The 22700-nt window shown below is 46.0% G+C and overlaps 1 protein-coding gene across 4 annotated transcripts in view; it reads right to left on the bottom strand.

Annotated features, from left to right (window-relative positions):
• XDH (xanthine dehydrogenase) overlaps positions 1 to 22335 on the bottom strand; it is a 93986-nt gene extending 71651 nt beyond the window's left edge. The window contains exons 1-3 of one of the 4 annotated variants that reach the window (XM_075925324.1): positions 22144 to 22335; positions 13704 to 13829; positions 2003 to 2099 (exon numbers count right to left, since the gene is read on the bottom strand). In XM_075925324.1, the coding sequence (XP_075781439.1) occupies positions 2003 to 2056 (54 nt within the window). In that variant the 5' untranslated portion in view covers positions 2057 to 2099; positions 13704 to 13829; positions 22144 to 22335. Of the gene's footprint in view, positions 1 to 2002; positions 2100 to 2867; positions 4960 to 13703; positions 13830 to 21384; positions 22112 to 22143 lie in introns of those variants that run through there. The other 3 variants (XM_075925325.1, XM_075925326.1, XM_075925327.1) reach the window with 3 other exon arrangements.
• Between the last annotated feature and the right edge of the window lie 365 nt (positions 22336 to 22700).

Raw genomic sequence — 22700 nt, 5'->3', positions numbered from 1 at the left:
ATGGGTTTAGGCCCGGATTCAGCAAAGCTTTAGACATCTGCTAAGCCCACAGCTATTCAACAAAGCATTTAAGAATGTGTGTAAGTCCACATAACTTAAAACATTTTCAAGCTGAGGCCTTGGAATGGAATTGGCTCCTCACTGCACCTCCTTTTCAAGTTAACAGACCAAATTTACCTCTTCCTCCTCTTGTTATAAAACAGCATGAACTCCACTGGAGTAACTGGCAATACCTAAATGGAAAGCTGGGCAAGCAATAGGCATGTCAGGCCTAATGGGAATAAGGGGGCTCAGTAACACTCAGGATCAATGGCCATAAAGAGGGGGAAGGGTTTGCCCCACACTGAACATAGACATAAGTAAGTTCTATTGAGAGTTCAGGAGAGTGGTGGACCTGACTTGTTCCAAAGCCTTGAAGGACAGAGACTGCAATTCCGGGGTAGAGATGCTAGATAGCGTGTAATTGAATAGCCGTGTAACCACATGAAATCTGAGTGGTTACATAACTATTCAATAGCCCCCGGGGGCAGGGCCAGCAGCCAGTGCACTCCTGGCTCCACTTCCAGGCAGCCCCCTGCCACCGTACGCTGCTGCTTCTGTAACAGAGGCAGCAGCGCAGAATGGCAGGTGGGAGCCGGTCCATCAGGGGAGTCAGTTTAACAACCAGCTCCCCACGCAGACCAGTTGCCTATGCACCCCACACTGCTGCCTATATACAGAAGCAGCAACTCAGGGTGGCAGCAGCCCCTGTCCATGGGTGTCCAAGCTCCCCACGGACAGAGGCTTGTCCATGGCAGCAACCTCCGTTCGTGGGAGCTCAGACCCCCCATGGACAAGGGCTGCTACCACAAACCTGCCTCTGTTCACAGCGGGCCTGAGCTGCCACAGATAGAAGCTACTTCACTGCAGCCTCCCCTGTCCTCACCTACACTGCTGCCTCTGATAGAAAGTTAGAAAGCTTCCCCCCAGCAGCATTTTTCAGGTCTGCTTTGTCTGTTGAAATGGTTTCTCAAATAATTACATATAAGTAGTGCACAATTTTACTTTTATGATAAAGTAACTTTCTAAGAAATGCATTCAAAGTGCAGCGATGTCTTTTTAACACAGTTATACTTTCGACTTTCACATTCCCTTATAAAATCCTCAGCTTGAAGGAACGCAGGATAAAGAAGTACGTCTTTATGTTTGTCTTAAAACTGCTGCAAATTAATTTTATGAGATGACCTGAAGTTCTTGCATCATGTAAAGGGGTAAATAACACTTCCCTATGCACTCTCCCAACACCATTATGATTTGATAGACCTCTCAAGAAGAGATTATTAAAGGGGGTTAGATGGCCAATCCCAGTATTCCTAACCTGTACCCATACGGAAGCTGCTTCATACACCTAATCATTTTTGTTTCCCTTCTCTATATCTCTTCCAATCCTATATGTCTCTAATGAGATGGGTCAACCAGAACTGTATGCAGTTTTCAAGATGTGGCCACATACCATGGATTTGTATAGTGGCATTATGATCTTGTGTCTCTTATTATCTAACCCTCTCTCCTAACGGTGTTTGCTTGTTTGATTACTGCTTCTCATGCCCTCGCGTGATCCCTCTCCTGTCACCTATTTACAGACAAAACCCCTAAACCTCAACCTCTCCACTGAGAGGATGTTTTCAGAGAACTAGCCACAATGTCTCAAAAATTTCTTTTTTGATGATAGGAGCAATTGTAAACATAATTTTGTATGCAGGGGAATTTATGTAGCCTCTCTAATCCTCCTGAGCATTTCATAATCCCAATTACCTCCTTGGTCAGGTGGTCAGTAGTTTACTCCAACTGCTACACAAGCACAGAATTTCCATCCATAGAGCTTATATACCCAACTTTAAATGATATTGGTACTGCTGCTTCTCTCTTAGAAAACTTCAGTGGAAAAGGCTACGATAGAAGGACTGATTAACACAGCCAGGATCCAAGAGCAAAGAGAACGAAAAGTTAGACTCTCCCTTACCTTTCTGCCATTCACGAAGAAAACCAGTTGATCTGTTTTCCTTTCTGGAGCCATCTTGGCACTTGCTCAGATTCACACTAGCGATCTCAGAGCAGGCCTGCACAGCATAAGAGAATAAACAACACTGACATTGAGGCAACCAATGAGAATCAGATGTAAGAATGTTTAACTCTACTTCCACCCCCAAGTTATATGAGAATCAATCTGAAGGTGTGCCAACTGCAAATGCCCAGTGTTTCCTCAGCAGTAATGACAGAGCTGACGCCTCCTATTGCAACAGATCAATTTTAATAACCATTTAATTGCATTTCCATTCAAAAAGACATAGCCATGCTGGATACATCAAAATATCTGGCTCTCTCAGCGCATTCAGGTACTAACAGCAGTTTACATTTGAGCTCCAAGCAGCTTTTCCAACTATCTGTCACTTGTGCTTTTCATATCTGCCCTTTCCAATGACAGCTGGCCTCTATGTCAATAACTTTATAAGATACATTCCCATCAAAACAGCCAGGACTCCCCCTCTCAATATCCCTTGACACACAATTATTGGTTAGCAGAATCACTGTGAGTTTATTTCATCATTTTTCTGCTTACGGTAAAATAGTTTCCATAAGAAAGGAAATAAACATTAAAAACACAACACTGTCTGCATGCTTGTAATAGCTGGGTCTTATGCCCTAATCCAGCAGCACATTTAAGCACATGTGTGACTTGAGGCATTTAAGCAGCCACACAAAGGGCAACAGGGCTACCAAAGTTCTTAAATTCATACATTTAAATGGTTTGAGGGATCAAGGACAAGGCCATAATGTTCGTGTTTTAGCTATAAGCGCTTGGCTCTGCTAATATGTTGTAGCCTTACCTTTTGTGGATCTGGCATGTGGCATGAGATCAAAGACTATGAAGCAGTTAAAATAATCTGGGGATGAATTTGTGTTCACCTTCCTTGTTTGTTTTTCCCCAGCTTCTCGGTTATGTAACTTATAACTTTGTTTCCTTTTTCGTCCTGGTTTCTCAGTGGCTGCTGCAGAGCATTCTATGAAGTCTCCATCATGTCATGGCAAATCTGTCCTCCTGGGCATTTCTTTACCTAATGCATTATCGTTATTTCTACATCCCTGTGATTTACCCTGTAGGCTCCAACACAGTTCCAAAATCAAAGAGGAGAAAAATGGTCATAGTGTGGTGATGAATCTTCTTTGCTCTGCTCTGCTTTCTGTAACTTTTCCTTTGTTCAGTCCCTTTCTTTATAGGTGGTCACTTCCAAGCACTTTTTTCACTAGCTTCAATTGCCTTTAATATCTTTCAAATATCCAGAATACAACCACTGGTAGTTCTGTTTTTCTACAACTGCTCTGACTTGTTCAAGCAATTTTAAAAGTGAAACCAAGAAATTGAAACCAACTACGAAGCCCAGAAGCAGCCTCTCTCTGAGTACTCTGGCAGGCTGTCTCTGAGTACTCTGGCAGCCACCACCAATGCATGAATTCTTTTACTAGCACTTGTTTATTAGTGTTATGCTCTCTACCTCACAGACTGCATTGTAGGGGTATATCTACACTACAAAGTTAATTCGAACTAACAACCGTTAGTTCGAATTAACTTGGATAGGCGCTACACATACAAACCGCTAGTTCGAACTTAATTCGAACTAGCGGAGCGCTTAATTTGAACTAGGTAAACCTCATTCTACGAGGACTAACACCTAGTTCAAATTAAATAGTTAGAATTAAGGACTGTGTAGCCACTTAATTCGAACTAGTGGGAGGCTAGCCCTTCCCAGCTTGCCCTGGTGGCCACTCTGGGCACCACCAGGGAAACTCTTCTGCCCCCCCTCCTGTCCCCAGAGCCCTTAAAGGGTCACGGTCTGACTACAGTGTTTGTGCCAGTTGCAAGTCTGCCAGCACCCAGCCAGCAGACCCTGCACCTGGCACACCATGAGCCAGCCACCCGCTGCCACCCAGCCCTCTGCCTCTTCCCAGGACCAGGCTGGTGGCTCCCAGGAGCCTGCCTGAGGCCGCAAGAGGCGGGCGCCCGCCTGGTCTAGTGCGGAGATCGTGGACCTCATTGAGGTTTGTGGGGAGGCCTCCAATGTCCATGATCTCTGCACTAGCCACAGAAACGTGGCCGTCTACAGCCACATGGCTGACAGCCTGGCCGCCAGAGGCCACATGCGGACCCGGGAGCAGGTCCACTGTAAAATAAAGGACTTGTGGCAGTCCTACTCCAGGGCATGCCAGCCAGGGGCCAACCCGGAGGCCTGCCCCCACTTTGAGGCCCTGGACCGCATCCTGGGGGATCATGCCATCCATGCCCCCCGGGTGGTGATCGACCCCGGGGCAGAGGGACCCGTCCCGGACAAGGAGGAGGAGGACGCCAAGAGCCAGGAACCTGCAGGGAGCCTGCCCAGGACCCAGGACCACCAAGGCACCCCACAGAGCACAACACCTGTGTCGTCCGAGGCCGGGAGGGCTCCACATGTGAGTACCATCATGCTCCCCTTATGTGTACGGGGGGTGTGGTGGGAGGGGGAGCCCAGGGACCGTGCACCTGGGCCTTGCCCACCATGGAGCAGCAGCTGGGTTTCATGCAGGGGCCCTGGTCTTGCAGAGGGGGGCTGGGTTTCACCCACCTTGTCCCCAGGGAGAATTGACCGCTGCTCTTGTTTCACCACAGTCGCAGCACCTGGGACTGCAGGGCGCACCACCCTGCCTGCAACAGCCACCTGTACCCGGGCCAGCAGGCATGCCAGGAATGAGGAGGAGTACCAGTGGCAGCACCTGCAGTTCCTGGAGCACCAGCTCCGCACCCAGGACCACTGGGTCCAGGAGGACCTGCGGCTGCGGCAGCGGAGTGTGGAGGTGCTGGAGGAGCAGGGCCGTGCCCTCAGAGGCCACCTGCAGACCTTGGTCGACAGGTTCCTGCCTCCTCCTGCTCCAGCCCCTGCGGCCGTCCCTGCTCTCGCTCCTCCTCCCACCCCTGCTCCCCCTCCCGCTTCCTCCGAAACCCCCGTCCCTCCTGCCCCACCCTCCACACCCACTCCCCCCCGACGCCCCAGCACCCGTAGTGCTGCGAGACGGGATAGCCAGCAGGACCCCCAAGCCTGAGCTTTCCCTTTCCTTCCTCCTCTTCTACTCCCCTCCTCCCAGGTTTCCCCTCCCCTCTCCCACCCTCACTCCTCCCTCCCGCCACCCCAGTTATATAAAATAAAAAGAGATTTTTGTGGTTAAAACAGGTGTCTTTATTTGACATTAGGAAGGGGGGTTAAGGAGGGCAAGATGGGGAGGGTGGAAGAAGGCCCCAGTGGGTATGCAGGGAGAGTTCAGTCCTCCTCCTCCACCTGAAAGCTCTCCCAAAGGGCTTCCCGGATCAGGACGGCCCCCCGCTGGGTTTCCCGGATGGCGGCGGTGCAGGGCTGAGCGTAGTGGCCAGCCATGCGCTCAGCCTCAGCCATCCAGGCTGGCAGGAGAGCCTCCCCCTTTCTCTCGCACAAATTGTGCAGCACACAACATGCTGCCACCACGGGAGGGATATTGTGCTTGGCGAGGTCGAGGCGGGTGAGGAGGCACCTAAATCGTGCTTTCAATCGTCCAAAGGCCCCCTCCACCATGATGCAGGCCCTAGTGAGCCTGGCATTGAAGGCCTGGCAGGAGGGGTTGAGGTGCCCCGTGTATGGCTTCATGAGCCAGGGCTGTAGGGGGTAGGCTGCATCCCCCACCAGGCACATGGGCATGTCCAAGTCCCTGACACTGATGTGGCGGTTGGGGAAGAAGGTCCCGGCCTGCAGCCTCTGGCACACAGAGAAGTTCCAGTACACCCGTGCGTCATGTGCCTTGCCGGACCAGCCCACATTAATGTCCGTGAACTGGCCCCGGTGGTCACACGCGGCCTGCAGGAGCACGGAGAAATACCCCTTGTGGTTGATGTACTGGGAGGCCTGGTGTTCCGGGGCACAGATGGGAATGTGCGTCCCGTCGATGGCCCCACCGCAGTTGGGGAAGCCGAAGGCACCGAACCCCTGGATGATGGCATCCGGGTCAGCGAGGCGGACCACCCTGCGGAACACCCTGTGGAGCATTCCACAAGGAGTAACGGTAGTTCGAACTAGGAAGCCTAGTTCGAACTACCTAGTTCGTGCTGCGTGTAGCCGCGCGGCACGGGGTTCGAACCAGCGGGGATTTAAAAATGGCGGCGCCCCGCTTATGCAAATGAAGCCCGGGAAATTCAAATCCCGGGCTTCATTTGCAATTGTGGTATGCCTACATTACCCTCCTATTTCGAAATAGGAGGGTAGTGTAGACATACCCTCTGGTATCCCAAAATAGCTATTCCGTGTCTTTGAAACAAGCCCGTTATTTTCAAATATAACTGGCTCGCTATTCCAATGTCCCTGTAAACCTTGTTCCACAAGGATTAAGGGACATTTCAGAATAGTGGTTTATTTCAAAATTTGGTGCTGTATAGACAGCGCAAAATTGCCAAATAAGCTATTTCAAAATTAACTCAAAATAAGCTATGCAGTTTGTGTAGCTTATTTTGAGCTAAGGGTGGAGTGTAGATGCAGCCAAAGGATGCTGTTATACAGAATTAGATGGAACAAACTGGCCCAAGGAATCAGCACTGTTATCACAATCCAAGGACTGTCTAGCATTAAACAGTTTTAAACAATGTTTGGCATCCAGAGACATCAGCCTGTTCATCACCATGGTGAACATCATTAATCTTTTTTTAAAGATACAGAAAAGAAGGGAAAACAGATAAAGCATTTGAAATGGGGAGTATGAAATACGGCTTTCATTTAAACATACATTCCTGTCAAACCAAACTGATAGCTTTCTTTGATAGCAAGTCTTGTGGATAAGGGAGAAGAGGTAGATGTGGTATACCTAGACTTTAGAAAAGCACTTGATATGGTCTCAATGGCCTTCTTGTCGATGAACTAGGGAAATACAGCCTTGATGGGGCTACTATAAGGTGAACATAAGAACAGCCATCCTGGGCCAGACCAAAGATCTATCTAGCCTAGTATACTATCTTCTATTGGTGGCCAATGCCACATGCCCCAGAGTGAGTGAACAGAACAGGGAATCATCAAGTAATCGCTCTCCCATCACCCATTTCCAGCCTCTGACAGAGGCTAGGGACACCCTTCCTACCAGGGCCAGCTCTAGGTTTTTTGCCATCCCAAGCAAAAAAATTTTTGGCCGCTCCCCCCACTTTTTTTTTTTTTTTTTTGTCTGGGGAGAGTCCATGCGCAAATGCAGCTTCCACGGCTTGCTGGGGCTGTGCGTGCAAATGCAGCTTGTGTGGCTTCCTGGGGGGTAGGCATTTTCATCTCCTAGGAGAGCGCCAGACACTCCCCACATGAGGACAATGGAAGGGCAGGTTCATCCACAGCAAGCTAGTTAAAGACTTCTAAAGCATGCAGCTATTCACATCACCTAGTGCTGGAGTCCTGGTCCCACTCCTCACTCTGCAAAGGGATTTTATTATTAGAAGCCTTATAGTCACTCAGACTCCAACCCCAACACATAAGCTGTCCGATTCTTGGTGTCCATGCACAAGAATCAGCCTCACTATACAATGAGACAGTTCAAAGGGATTAAGAGAACTTTTGTTTCGACTTCCCAGCTCAATTGTCAAAAACCAGACAGGCACCAGACAACAAAACCCCACTAGCTTAGGACCTATTCCATGAGCGCAGCCCTGTGCTTTCTCCTTCAGGGATGGACCAAACAGCCTCTGAAGCAGAGTGGATTGATTTAAATAGCTTTGATTTAAATCTCTAATTTTAATCATGATTTAAACCGGCAAGCAGAAAATCTAGGTTTAAATGAGCAATTAATCATTTAAATTATACTTTTAAAATATTTTCCTAAAGGATGGTTGAGTCTTATTGATTAGCAACCTTTAAAACATATTGATTTACATCTAAATATAACCTTTATACCAAATTTGGTGCTTCTACTTACTAACTAGGAGAATACACTCAGTACAGCTACCAACTAAATAAATGCCCAAATAATTGTGTAACTTACATGTATTCGGATTCTTAATTTTTACATGGTGTGTAATTGGAACACTTAAGAGACAGGTTTTACCCCATTTATTAATTGCTAAGTGGTGGCTACTTTTTAAAAACATATGATTTGCAACTACTTCTATCTGAATGGAAATTCTATTTAAAATAAACAAAACCACCATTTAGTTTTTGTATGAAATAAAACTACTTTAAATGTGAAGGACACATAACAAAAAAGTATCCAAACACATTTTGCATCTAAAATTAATTAGTAAACAAAGGAAATATCCATGGTGAATTTAACAGATCGAATCTAGTCATCATGTTCTTCAAGATCTTAGAACGTTCTCATAAGCATTTTTTTACTGAGAGAAGAGGAAAACAAGTTTTTCTGATTCATCAACTCTCAGTTTTGCAATGGTGCATGAACTAATCATTGAATTGAACTAGCTTAATAAACCAAAGTGATAAAAACATTCTCTCTTCACCTGCAGAAGAAGCTACTGCTGATGTAAACACTGGTTCTGGGTACTTACACTAGTGAACTGGTAGAATTTCTTTAAAAGTTGACAGGAGACATGTTCTATTTAATTTTTAAATTTAATTAATACATTATTTAAATAGGTTATGATAAATTTAGGCCATAGCAATTTTTAATTTAATTTTAAAGGTAAATTATTTAAAACAAAGTCTATTTAAATGGTATCACAATTCCAATTTTAATAAAGCTCTCCTGCCCCAGACAGGAAGGGACTTGGGGACACAGGCACTGGGAACACCAGAGTTCCCCTTTCTCAGACAAAGGGAGAGGGAGAATCACCTGGGTCCCAGGCAGGGTTGAGGTTGTCAGGACACAGCACAAGGGGGCTGGGTTCCTGGGCAGATGTGTATGGGGGGGTGGAGAGGGTTCAGGGCCCAGAGTGTAGGGGACGGGCGATTGTTTAGAGAGACGGGGGGAGGAGAGAAGAGGAGACGGGGTCCCAGCAGGGTTGTAGTGGGCCAGGAGGTGGAGCTGCTGGGCAGAAGCCGAGCCAGGAAGGGGAAGAGAGTGGAGAGGTAGCGGGGGGGGCGCGGGACAGTGGGCAGAGGCACACAGGTGGGGGGTGGGGGGACAGCTGGACAAGGGGGTTTCACAGGCAGGGGAGTTGCGAGGGAGAGAACACAGGCAGTGGGGGGCTGAGGGAGGGGGAGTTGTGGGGAGGGTGCATGAGAGGTGGGGCCGCACTCACGAAGGCAAAGAAGAGGCCGCCGGGCTCAGTCTTTCCAGCTGTGGCCATCCCATGCGCCCTCCAGGAAGCACCACAGAAAGGGCAGCACCACGGGGCTGCCCATGCAGAGCTCCCAGTGCCCTGGGGCCAGGTGCAGGCTCCGAGCAGCAAGGCTCAGGGCTCCTAGCTCAGGGCAGCCTCCATAGGACTCCCCACTCAGGAGATGGGGCCCCGTCGTGGCTGAGCCCCAGTGCCCGCCAAGCCCTTGAACTCCACTCCAGACTAGTGAGTTGGCTGCCAGGAGCAACCACCATGGACATGGCCTGCCCTACCAAGCTCAGCATCACCAGCTGCAACCTCCCTGTGCTGGGGCCAGGTGCCCCGCCCTCCCAGCACCCTGCCCTGCCCTCCCCTCCCCCAGGACAGGCGCAGGCTCCGAGCAGCTGGGTGCAGGGCTCCCAGCTCGGGGCAGCCTCCATGGGGCTCCCCACTCAGGGGATGGGACCCCAGCACAGCGGAGCCCCAGCACCCACCGAGCCCCTGAACTCTGCTCTAGCACCAGCACCCATGGGGCTCCCAGCTCGGGGTGGCCTCCACGGTGCTCACCTCCTGCTCCTCCTCAGGCCGGAATGCTGCCCCTGGTAATGTGCTGCCCCAAGCACCCGCTTGTTTTGCTGGTGCCTAGAGCCGGCCTTGATTCCTACCCATACTTGGGTAATAGCCATTCATGGACCTAACCTCCATGAATTTATCTAGTTCTATCTTGAACCCTGTTAAAGTCCTGGTCTTCACAACCTCCTCTGGCAAGGAGTTCCATAGGCCAACTGTGTGAAGAAAAACTTCCTGTGTTTGTTTTAAACCTGCTATCTATTAATTTAATTTGGTGACCCCTAGTTCTTAGGTTATAGGAACAAGTAAATAACCTCCTTATCCACTTTTTCCACACCCGTCATGATTTTATAGATTTCTATCATACCCCCCTTCATCTTCTCTTTTCTAAGCTGAAAAGTCCCAGACTTTTTAATCTCTCTTCATATGGTACCCGTTCCAAAACCCCTACTCATTTTTGTTACTCTTTTCTGAACATTTTCCAATGCCAATATATCTTTTTTGAGATTAGGCAACTACATCTTTACACAGTATTCAAGATGTGGGTATACCATGGTTTATATAGAGGCAATAAGATGTTTTCTGTCTTATTCTCTATCCCTTTTTTAATGATTCCTAACATTCTGTATGCCTTTTTGACCACTGCTGCACACTGAATATTTTCAAAGAGCTATCCACAATGATTCCAAGATCTTTCTCTTGAGCAGTTACAGCTAAATTAGTCCCCATCATATTGTATGTATAGTTGGGATTATTTTTTCCAATGCACAATACTTTGCATTTATCAACATTACATTTCATTTGCCATTTTGTTGCCCAATCACTTAGTTTGGTGAGTTATTTTTGACGTTCTTCCCAGTCTGCTTTGGTCTTAACTATCTTGAACAGTTTAGTATCGTCTGCAAATTTTGCCAACTCACTGTTTACCCCTTTCTCCAGATCATTTTTAAATAGGTTAAATAGGATTGGTCCTAGTATAGACCCTTGAGGGACACCAATAGTTACCTCTCTCCATTCTGAAAACTAACCATTTATTCCTACCCTTTGTTTCCTGTTTTTTTAACGAGTTACTAATGTATTAAAGGACTTTCCCTATCATCCCATGATGAGAGCCTTTAGTGAGGGACCTTGTCAAAGGCTTTCTAGAAATCTAACTATATTATATCTACTGGATCCCCCTTGTCCACATGTTTATGTATCCCCTCATAGAACTCTAGTAGATTAGCAAGACACGATTTCCCTTTACAGAAGCCATGTTGACTTTTGCCCAACAAATTATGTTCTTCTATGTGTCTGACAATTTTATTCTTTACTATTGTTTCAACTAATTCGCCCAGTACTGATGTTAGACTTACCAGTCTGTAATTTCCAGGATCGCCTCTAGAGCCCTTTTTAAATATTGGCATTACATTAGCTATCTTCCAGTCATTGGGTACAGAAGCTTATTTAAAGGATAGGTTACAAACCATAGTTAATAGATCCGCAATTTCTTTCAGAACTCTTGAGTGAATGCCATCTGGTCCCGGTGACTTCTTACTGTTAAGTTTATCAATTAATTCCAAAACCTCCTCTAATGACACTTCAATCTGTGACAAGTTCTCCTACAAAGGACGGGTCAGGTTTGGGAATCTCCCTAAAATCCTCAGCTGTGAAGACTGAAGCAAAGAATTCATTTAGTTTCTCCAGGGAGGTGAGCCTCAAGACCCCAGGTCGGGTGGGTAAGAGGGGAGATGAGGGCCCCTGTGGTCCCTGCCCTGTTCAGCAGTATAGAAGGAGTGAAAGGGGGAGAGGAAGCAGCCCAGGGCACAACCAGGAGTGGTTGGTGGGCTGCCGCATTTCAGCTAGGCGCCCCGTCAGCCGGGCCAGATCGCGGAGGATCCAAGTCCTTAGAGCCCTGGGCTGGGGCCTGTGAGTGAGGGCAGGCCCGGGCCCCCCTCTCCCTATCCAACCCAGAGAGCATCGGGCGCTTCTGCCTGAGCTTAGAACGCGTCTAGCGTCGTGCACCATACATGAGTTGCACCTGGAGGTGGGGGTGGGACCCAGTTGGGCCAGAAGAGGGATCACCCCAAGGGGACGGGGCTGGGGCCCCGGACCCGGACACGGTCACAGAAGTGTTATGAGTTAAACACTGGAATAAATTGCCTAGGAAGGTTGTGGCATCTCCACCACTGGAGATATTTAAGAGCAGGTTGGATAGACATCTATCAGGAATGATCTAGATGGTACTTGGTCCTGCCGTGAGGGCAGGGGACTGCACTTGATGACCTCTCAAGATCCCTTCTAGTTCTAGTATTCTGTGTTTCTATGAGTCTATATTTAGGGCATTGCTTTTAGCTATTTCTTGGGCTACATCTATATTGTAGCCTTCTTGCAGAAAAGCAAACGCAAATGTAGCGTGGTATGGAATATAGCCATGCTTTATTTGCATAAGTAATGAACAGCTGTTTTTGCGCCAGAGGCCTTTGCGCAAAAACAAGCAGTGTAGATGGCTCCTTTTTGCGCAAAAACCACCTCTTACACGAGAGCCATTCTTCCTCATTTTTTTATATGATTTTCATTTGCATATGCTTTTCCGCAAGAAGGCTGCAGTACAGACATAGCCTTGCAGGTCACAGGCTTTTAGCAGTATTGCAATATATGCAGTCTTGGACAACTAAATCAGTGTTTAATAAACAGAAAAAAAATGACAGAGATATGGAAGAGACAAGTTAAGATAAGCAGGGAGAAGGACACATTTTGAGGAGAGGGTGGAAGAGAGAAAATCTCACATCTGAGGTGGTGTTTGGGATTCACCAGAGCTGATGGAGCTAGTGATGGTCTGGACTGGTTCAGTCATGACATCTCTCATGATCAAGACAATGAAGGCCTAGAGTCTAAGGAGACTGCGGTGAAGCTCACTCCAGTAGCCAGTTGTTCTCATACAGTCCCTTTCTTTGAGGATCCCCCAAAGGAGTAAAATGTGGGAAAGCCCAGCCCTTCATTGTTTTGCCCACCAGTTATTCTTAACTTCTCACACCCCAGTTTTGGTTCATTGCTTTCTGGTCCTCCACTCCTTTTGTCTGCATATCACATCCTTAACGCAGTGCTTGAGTTATATCAATAGGGCTCTTTGCCTGTACTTTATTCAGTCTGCCTCACTTTTGTAATGCTTGTATCAACATTTGTTGTGCTAGGCTATTGAGACATCCATGCACATGTCACTCACTTCTTACAGTTCAGCTCACAATGAGGATAAACTTATAGGTCCAATTAATACAACAGGCCCAACCCTCAAAGGGTTTAGGCACCCATCTCGCACTGACTGCAAGTCAGCTGCAGTCTGTGGGAATTAGGTGCCAAAATATCTTTGAGAAGCTTGGCTTCAAGTGGTTTGCCAAAGGCCACACATGGATCCTGTGACAAGAAGAAGAACTGGACCAAGAATCCTAAGTCCTATATTGGTGCTTTACCCACACAACTGTCCCCCTCTAACAACAGCAGAAGACAATCCTGTGGTATAAAAACCCCACCTGTTCAACCTCAGGCTAGAAGAGAAGTGTGAGTGTGTCAGAAGCAATCACACTGTTTTTGTAGGGCACTGAAAATGTAAGAAGTTTCTGACTAGTAAAAAGGGGGTTTTGTCAATTCATAACTCAGAAGTGAATTGGTTTTACCAGTTCACATCCCCCACATGCTCACAACACCCTACGTCGCTAGTGCAGAGGGGAGTTTGAAATAAACTTAGTTTAAATCCCAAAAAGTTATGGAAGATTTTCTGCAGTCAGACTGGTTAATCCTGTGGATCTAGCAAGTGCAGCCAATTCTTTATGTGATTACTAGTCCCAATTATATGTATAGTGTGGTTAGAGCATGCACTTACCAGCAAAGAGCCCTCCTTGTGATAGGATGAGGAGCTTCAGGGCTCCCTTGGGTCTGGTTCTGCAATGGCCTGCCGCCCTCAGTGACTTAGCCTTCCAGCTGGATTAGCTCTCAGTCTACACCCCTTCTACGGTTAGCAGAAAACAAAGTAAATATCAACTCAAACTAGCCACCAGCCTTTGAAGTCCATAATATAAGCACACGTCCCTCATACAGGCTGAAAGCCAGGCAAGAGTTACTTGTGTTAGAGCAGGGAGAGCCTGCCTTTTCAAGCCTGGTTTCATCCAGATTTGACCCTTATCAAGGCAGCCTTTTTATCTGGCCTGCTGGACTCTGATTGGCCTTTGCCTGCTGCTGGTCTTTCTAGGTGCTAGCGGATCAGCTCTCACTGGTTATGGCTGCAGCTGATTATGAGAGGCCTCTCTTGGCATCCCTTGCTCACCTTGCTGCTCTTCCCTTTGTAGCTTTTTATGTTTATTTAAAGTAAACTGAGTTGTATTACAGCATCCAGTGGGTCAGATCTGGAAGCTACCATCTCAAGTTCAATAGTTACCTCTGCTTGTTTTAGAGCTCATAGGAACACATGAAGCCATGGACACATAACACAGATGATCGCCAAGAACAAAGTCTTCTATCTTTTCTCGATTTTATTAAAGTAAGTTACCAACAAAGTTATGGCTGTCACAGCATATACAAATCCTACATATATCCATGAACCAATTTTAGCTACAGACACACCCACATCCTCTTAGATATTGTTAGGGCCAAGTGAATTGATCAGCAGAGGAATGGTTTCTGTTGGAGTTTTCTGGTAGGAAGCTCAATTTTCCCTACTGAGGGCACCCCCACTTTATAATGTGCAGTGGGGCCGACAGTGGGCAAGATATGGGAGCACAGTTCCACACGTCAAAGTGGAAGGGGCAGGGTTGGGGCTAGCTTCCCCCAGCCAGCCCTCGGCACTGCCTGGAGCATGCCAGCTGGTATGATTTAGCAGTAGCAGCTGGGAGCCCGGGGCCCTTTTGAATCACCAGGATCTTGGGCAGTTGCCCCTTTGCCCACCCATCCCCCATTGGTGGGCCTCATAAAGTGTTTCTGCCCACACCTACATTCTGCACATTTACATGAACGTGTCAACCCTCTTTTTCCTTATTGTCTGATGTCCCCTAGAAACCTGACGTACCACAATTACTATAGGTTGTGTCTAGTGTCCTGTTGTTCTCACTAGCATTGATACACAATCTGTATCCCATGGTTAAGACATATGTTAGAGATAGATGTGCCCCTAAAGCATTTTTTGCGATTTAAAAGTAAATCTTCTGCATAATTTTTTATCAATAATACCCCTTGGTATCTCTTTTCACATAATCTTATTCTTTGGTTACTTGCTTATATTAGCATTTCTTATCTCAAGGACTAAAATAGCTAAGCTAAAACCATGCAGGCCTCAGCCATCCTTACTTAGATATTTGCTGCATAATTACTCCTCCTAAATACAGATCACTCTTGCACTTCAATAATCCTACAACTTAACTCTATTTAACAGACAATAATTACATATGACATGACATGTTATGTAATAACATCACACTCAAATCATTGGCTACACCTTCCAACAATAATGCCTGCTTCAATTGGGAGGTGCCAAAGTGATGGGACTTCTTGCAGGTGGCAGCAAATGCCTGGTAGACCTCATCACGAGCCAGAGAAGGACCCCAAGACTCAGCAGGCTCCCACACTCCTCATCAACATCCCCTCCTTCTCTGTCCAGGACCACATGTAGGACTGGCAGGCCAGCACCCACCCAGTGGTCCCAAACCAAGACATAACTGTAGTTGCATCATTTTATTGAATTACCACAACCAACTGTAAAACCTTTTCCAGAAGCTATACAACTTATCAGCAAATTAGCATATTGCCCCGGGGTCTATGCTTTTGTTGGCCAACAAATGGGCTGACAAAGAGAGAGGGGGAGGAAAGGTCCGGTTTGGAACAGGACATTTGTACAAGATTAATGGTTCTCCAAAGTTATAGCTGTTTTCTAATTCTTTCAAACTCACAGACTTTCACAATGACTCTCCCCTCACTCCCCCTCACTGCTCCACACGGGAATCATGCAGAAGGGTAAGTTCAGTTTAATATCAGGGTTGGTTACATACAGGAAGGAGAAAAGGAACCTTTGCTTCTTCAAGGAATGTGACACAGTCACAGCACAAGTATTTTCAAGCATTCTTGTGCCCTGGTGTCCGGAGTCTCCCTGCTCAGAGCCATTCCACGCAATCTGGGGGCAATGGGGTGGGTGGATCCACTCCAGTGGCTGCACAAACACAATGCTGTGTCCCTTGGCAGTAGATAAGTGAGGATCTTGTGGTCTTGATCAAAGAATTCATAGAACAAAGTACAGTTGTCATGTGACTTTCTTTTCCTGCTCCTTTCTCTGCTTTTCACTGGATGAAGGGGCCAGATAGCCTGACACTGCAGGAGCTGGTTTAGGGTTGGGTGGGCAATTGAAATGGTTAGCTTTTCCTGCTTCATGCAGGCTCTGTCTGCTGATTCATAATATAGGCTGATACTATTCAAATTGCCTGCCAGTCCAATAAGCATGTGTCAGAAATTTTTTGATGCAGCACAAATGTCAGTTGGTTCTTAATGTTCAACAGCAGCACAAATGTACTTGGTCCACCTTCATAGGTCAGCAAATCCTTCCATTCAGTGATATATGAAAGAGTGGCAAGTAGCACAAACATCCCTCTGGCATAGATTGTTAGATCCACATCACAGGACTGGAATTCCACTTCCCTGTTCCAACTGGAACTTTCAAAACTGTGATGTTCTCCCACTGATGGCCAGCCTTGAAAGACCACACTGAGAATCCTCAATCTTATACCTGAAATAAGTGCACCCCACTCCAATCACACACTTTAAGGGTCATATTTTTTAAAAAAAAATCTCAAACATTACTTCATGCTACCTACCATTTTCAGAAGTTCTTCTTTCTCGGGGTAGCAAAAGTTGTCCAAGGATCAAGGATAAAGAAGCAATGAAACATTCTTGAAATGCTGAGAAGTATCAATATTGTGGCCTCCAACAGCAAAGTTAGGCTATGATAGGGCAGATTTCTTACCCCGTTTCCAAGAAAAGATAAAATACAAGGCTTCTCTTGTGACTGAATTGGCAGGAGTGGCAGCCAAGGAGAGCAGGAGAAGAGAGAGGATGACACCGGTGGATCTGCAGATTGGGATCAATAGAAGAATCTAGGAGAAGTGTGAGGGAACAGGCTATCAAGTGGGAAGAATGAGCTGTGTGGTAGGAGGAATGTTTTTTTCTGAAGGAGAAGACATGAATGATCTGGCTTCTGGAGCAGAATGTATGGTTAGGTGATCGGGAGCTTGTCAATAGGGAGAATGCCGCGTTATAATCCCTGTTACAAGTAGTAGTACGACAGATTTGGGACCCACCTGCTGCAACAACCATTGCCAATATCCAGGAACTGGCACCTCTAGCTACTTCCTCCTGCATCTGCAGCCCAACATGATTCTGAGGTGGAGGACCCAACCTCCTCCTCCTGAAATGGGAGAGCAGCTCCAGTGCTCCAGGCACAACACCCTGCACTGGGACCCAAAACCCCAAGTGGGAAGAGTCCTGTAAGTCTGCAGGGGGGGAATCATGAACCCCAAACTGCCTGAAGCCAGCATGTGTCTGGCCCCCAAATTCCATGCAGCAGGCCTCCCCATTTGTCCCAAAGAATGTTTTCTGCAGTCATTTCCCCCTGGTCTAGGGGAGGAGATGATCAAGGCTAAGGAGGTGGGGTCGAAGGCAGTAAAGTTTTAATTTTCTTTTTGGTGTCTGATCCGTTCTGGTTTCATTCACGGTATTTGGGGTTTTTTTTAAGAAAACATCAAGAGTTACTACATGTCGTAGTTTCAAGGGTAGTCTCATTTGGCAAGGTCCATTTCTTTTCCCTTTGTTTTTTGGGCTGTACCAATCATTGCCTTGAGTCGTGTAACACTCCACGGCAGAGAATTGCACAGCCCACCACTCCCAGTCTTCTGTCGAGATATGTATGAGTATAAATATGACAGAGACATGCTGAAAGTGCAACGTGTACAGAAACAGATAACTTTATTAACTGTGGAGGGCTCCACCCTATATCCACAGATCCCCATATTCATAGAACCACCACTGCTTGGAACTATAAAGTTATTCATGTTAACAGGTGGTAAGTGCCCTGATCCCCATACACACAAACATGGTCACCAGAAATCAGTTATAAAAACCTCTCCTATCCCCTTCAACCATTATTCTCAAGGTCCTTCAATTCCCCTTTAAACTGTGGCCTAGCTAACAGCTGCGAAGATTAACACTAGACAAAAGAACAATAGGCGCATTTCAACTGAGCAGACATCCTGTGCAAAACCATCACAAACCAGAGGGTGTCATACTTGTAGAGGTGGCCTGCTCTAATTATCCTTAATGGGTCATTACTTAAATGGCCAGCTAATAACCATAGTCAGGAGGGGAACAGAACTGTGTGTTCTAATACAAGTGCATGGGGAGGGTCCCACTTGTTTTTTTATGACCTTCGTGGCATCTGTTGTGCTTTGTTTGGGACTAGACTGAGGTCAGCCCCTGCCTGCTCCCTGTTCCAAAACATAGGCACAAATTGCATCTTTGATTTCCCTGGCCTGCTATACTCCAGCACCAGTACAAATATTCACTGAATCAGACTGTCTGTAAAGGGGTTTGCAAGCCAGATCTATCCTCTGCCCAATCTGTCCTGAAATACTCGCCTTCTATCTCACAAGTGTTATGAAGGGCACAGCATAATAATGTGCATGGCATTGGTCTCATTGGCATCCAACTGGGTGTGTGTGCCTCACCTATGAGTCTCCAGTTGTCCACAGGCACACTCTACTACCATCATCCAGTTGCTTAGTTTGGAGTTTAATTCCCATTTGTTGGGTTCTTGATGTCAGGATAAGATTTCTTTAGCCATGGTAGGAGTGGATATACAGAGTCCTCCAGAATAACTGTCAGCACACAGACATCATAGTGGGGAATAATATTGCTTCCTCCCCATCAACTACAGTCCCAATCTCCTCAGCCCCATACTGTCATGAACCTCTCCTGAGTGCCTCTCTGTAGTCCACTAAGCTTTCATAAAATCATAGAACACTAGAACTGGAAGGGATCTCATGAGGTCATCAAGTCCAATCCCCTGCCACGGGGGTATGAGTGGGAAAGGTGTGGAGTCTCGGCATGAGGATTGAAGGGATACTTACTTGCTTTTATGCTGCATGTAACATACCTCTCGCTGATCCCATGAGCTAGGAAGCATTTGCAGGGGAAACCTGCAGGAAATGTTTCCAGGGGAAAGAAAATGGCAGTACATGGAGCCATTTTTGGTTCTTGGTTTCCTGCACGTACAGTATTGGGAAGGGAAAGGGCGGTGCATGGAGCCATTTTGTTTCCTGCATGCCAGATCCGGCACAGAGGCTCAGGGCTTCCCCGCGCCGGAAACCAGCGCTGGTGTTCCAATCTTGGGGGGGACAATGTAAGGCTATAGCACCAGCACTGGCTCCCTGCTGGGGGGCAGAGGGAGGGCTGAGTTGGGGCTCCAGAAGAGCCATATCTGGCTTTCTAGTGAGCCGTATTTGGCTTCTGAGCCATATGTTGCCAACCCCTGATCTAGACCATCCTGGATAGATGTCTATCCAACTTGCTCTTAAATATCTCCATTGATGGAGTTTCCACAACCTCCCTAGGCAATTTATTCCAGTATTTAACCACCCTGACAGTTATGACGTTTTTCTTTCTTTCCAACCTAAACCTCCCTTGCTGAAATTGCTTCTTGTCCTATCATCGGAGGCCAAGGAGAACAATTTTTCTCCCTTCTCCTTATAGCACCCTTTTAAATACTTGAAAACTGCTATCATATCCTCTCTCAGTCTTCTCTTTTCTAAACTAAACAAGCCCAGTTCTTTCAGTCTTCTCTCATAGGTCATGTTTTCTAGATCTTTAATCATTTTTGTTTTCTTCTCTGGACCTTCTCCAATTTTTCCACATCTTTCTTGAAGAATAAGTGAGTAGTAATTTTTACAATTGACATATTGATTCTTTTTGGTTCAGTTTATTTCTGACTCCTATCTGAACTGGATCCTTCAGGTGAATCATAGGCAGCAAACATATGGTGAAGCATTTCAATTGTTTTCACAGAAGAGTTTATGTCCCGTAAACCACTTCTGATCACCAAAGATTAAGCAAAAATTATTGTGTAAAAGAGCAAATCAGAACAAATTAGCTAATGGACAGAACATCTCTATTAGCATGTCTTTCTAATGGTCTATAACCATGGTGTCCAACCAGTTCTGAAGATACAGCGAACTAGCCACACTCAACCAGCCAAATAGCCACGTGTGGCTAGTGGCTAGCGTGTTGGATACCACGGGTCTGTAATGATTGTGTTATTGGTAGACAGCTGCTATCAAAGCCCATCTCTGAAACCCAGCTGCTGCTAACAATGGAACATCTACAACAGGAGGGGTTCTCCCATTGTGTAGTAATGCACCTCACTGGGAGGCAGCAGTTTAGTTTACAGAAGAATACTTCCATCCACCGAGCACTGTCTTTACCAGGTTCCACATTGCTCAGTGACTTGAATTTTTCAAACCCCTGAGTGGTGTAGCTGGTCAACCTAACTTTTTAGTGTAAACCAGACCTTAGATTCATGCTTCATGTGATAAGGGGGTCATATTCTATTTGCATTTCAACAGAGACTGGATCCCATCTCAAGAAAGCTGCCAATAATTAGAGGAGTGATATAATATCTATGCAGTATTAGTTAATAAATAATTTACTGCCTTAAAAGTTGCCGGCCTATCTCTGCAAGCTCTTCCCCAGTCCTGTGGGAATCAGATATGGAGCATTTTGGCATCTACTTGAGTTTTTACATTTTACACCAAGGCAGGAAAGCACATGTAGCTTTTTATGCTAACCAACAAGGCTTTCACTGACTCCAACCCATATATTATTGTGCTGCCAGACTTTTTGATCACACTGACCCACATTCAGATCTAGTTCTGATGCCTGTGCAATGCCTCATTTTTTATTTTTCTAGTCAAAGGATCCAAACATCACTTTATCTGCTACCGCATAAAGCTTTAGTGTGGGAAATGGAGGCCTTGTAAACATGGAACAAATACAGAGCAAATACATTTTGCTATTAAATCCTTGCAGCTTTTCTGGTCACCATGTATCTGTCTCCCAGAGCTTGTCTTCAGCATCTTCCTCTGTTATCTTAATACGGTTTATGCATAAAAATGCATAGTTAGTATGTTTTTAAAGTTCAGGACAAGCAGAATTGATGATTGCACAAACTTTTCTTTGCAAACAGGCAAAAGAGGAAAATACAGCTAGTGTTGCCAGGTGTCCAGTATTGACCCGGTATTCGGTATTTTTGCCTCCTGTCCAGTAAAAAAATTCAGAAAATATCAGACACCTAAAATGTCTGGTATTTTCTGATTTTTTTTTCCCTGTCAGGAGAGGAGGTGAAAATACTAGACACCTGGCAACCCTCCATACACTTGGCAACCCTATACACACTCAGAAACCGGGCCCAGCCCCCGCACCTCCCTCGGGCCCCTGGCCCCCACTTCCAGGGCCCTCGCCCTCCCACCCCCACTTACCTGGTTCCACAGGGAAGCTGCCTTCTGGCTCCGATCAAGAAAACAAGATGGCCGCCAGTGAAAAACCTAAAGACTTTTCTTAAAGGGGCCATGCTGTTTTATCTTTTTTTTTTTTTTTTGCTCAACAATTTTGGTCTCCCCCCTTTTTTTTTCCTCAACAGAATTATTTCCCTGGTGGGGGGAGGGGGAAAGTGTTCGGTATTTTTGGTTAAATCATCTGGCAACCCTAAATACAGCAGGATTGATCCAGAATATCAAACCCGAAAGCCTTTCAATCCCATGAGAGTTAGGATTTGAATCCTTGCATCTAAATCTACCTTTATTGTTTTTGGTTCAGGTTAGATCTGAATTAGCAAAGTGCCTATATTCCATATCTAGTTTGTCTGCAACTAACATTACTTCAAGATTATTATATGATAAGGTGCTCAGATCCATAGTAGGTACAAAATAAAATTCTCAGAAGACAAAATTCACTGGGAGACCCATAGGAGGAATGACCTTCTGTTTCATCAACTTAAATGGATCAAAATTAAGTAATAAAAAACGGGCTAGTCTATTTTCCCTGATTAAGCTGAGGGATAGGAAGAATGTAAACAAACATCATAAATCATTAAGATAAAATTCATTTTAAAAACCAAATGTATTTTCTGAAATGAGAATATCCACACAGAGACTTACACTGAACGATTACATAAATAGCTATTCTGGAAAAGCTATTTTGGTACATATCCAGATACAGAAAAGTCCAAAAACTCTTACTAGCATGTCTGTGTGTCCCAGCTGTACCGCATCATGTAGTGATGGAAAGCTGCAATTAGAATAGCCACTCCATTTCACAGCTTATACAATTAGATTGATGATCATGCCAGTCTCAGCTATGATAAGGAATCAGCACTTCTCTGTTACAAAAGGCAAATTAGCATGAGCTTTGAAGTTACAGGAGGGAGGATGACTCAGCAGTGAATTTATGAGAAACTGAAACTCAAGTCAGTTGGGAGGAGGAGCAAGCTGGGAAAGGGAAGATCAACATGTCTATCATTGGGGGAGAGAAACAGAGCACAAGAGTCTTTTCTGAGTTGAGCAATTGCAAGTAAGGTCAAGGTTCCAGATGTGTGGTGACTGAGATGATGAATCTTGTCCTTGTTTTTCTTTTAGGAGGAAGGGTCAGGCAAGCCAAGGGTTTGTGCAACTGCGCACTCCTCTTCTCAGCCTTACTGCAGCTACCAAATAGGACTCAGGAATAATAATTGCATAGCTGTGTAGTAGCATTAGTGTCCTGAGTGGCTCTTCATTTGCTAACTTGCACTTATTCATAT

The sequence above is a fragment of the Pelodiscus sinensis genome, chromosome 3, assembly GCF_049634645.1.
Source record: "Pelodiscus sinensis isolate JC-2024 chromosome 3, ASM4963464v1, whole genome shotgun sequence".
Classification (NCBI taxonomy): Eukaryota; Metazoa; Chordata; order Testudines; family Trionychidae; genus Pelodiscus; species Pelodiscus sinensis.
This window is presented reverse-complemented; position numbering and strand designations above follow the sequence as displayed.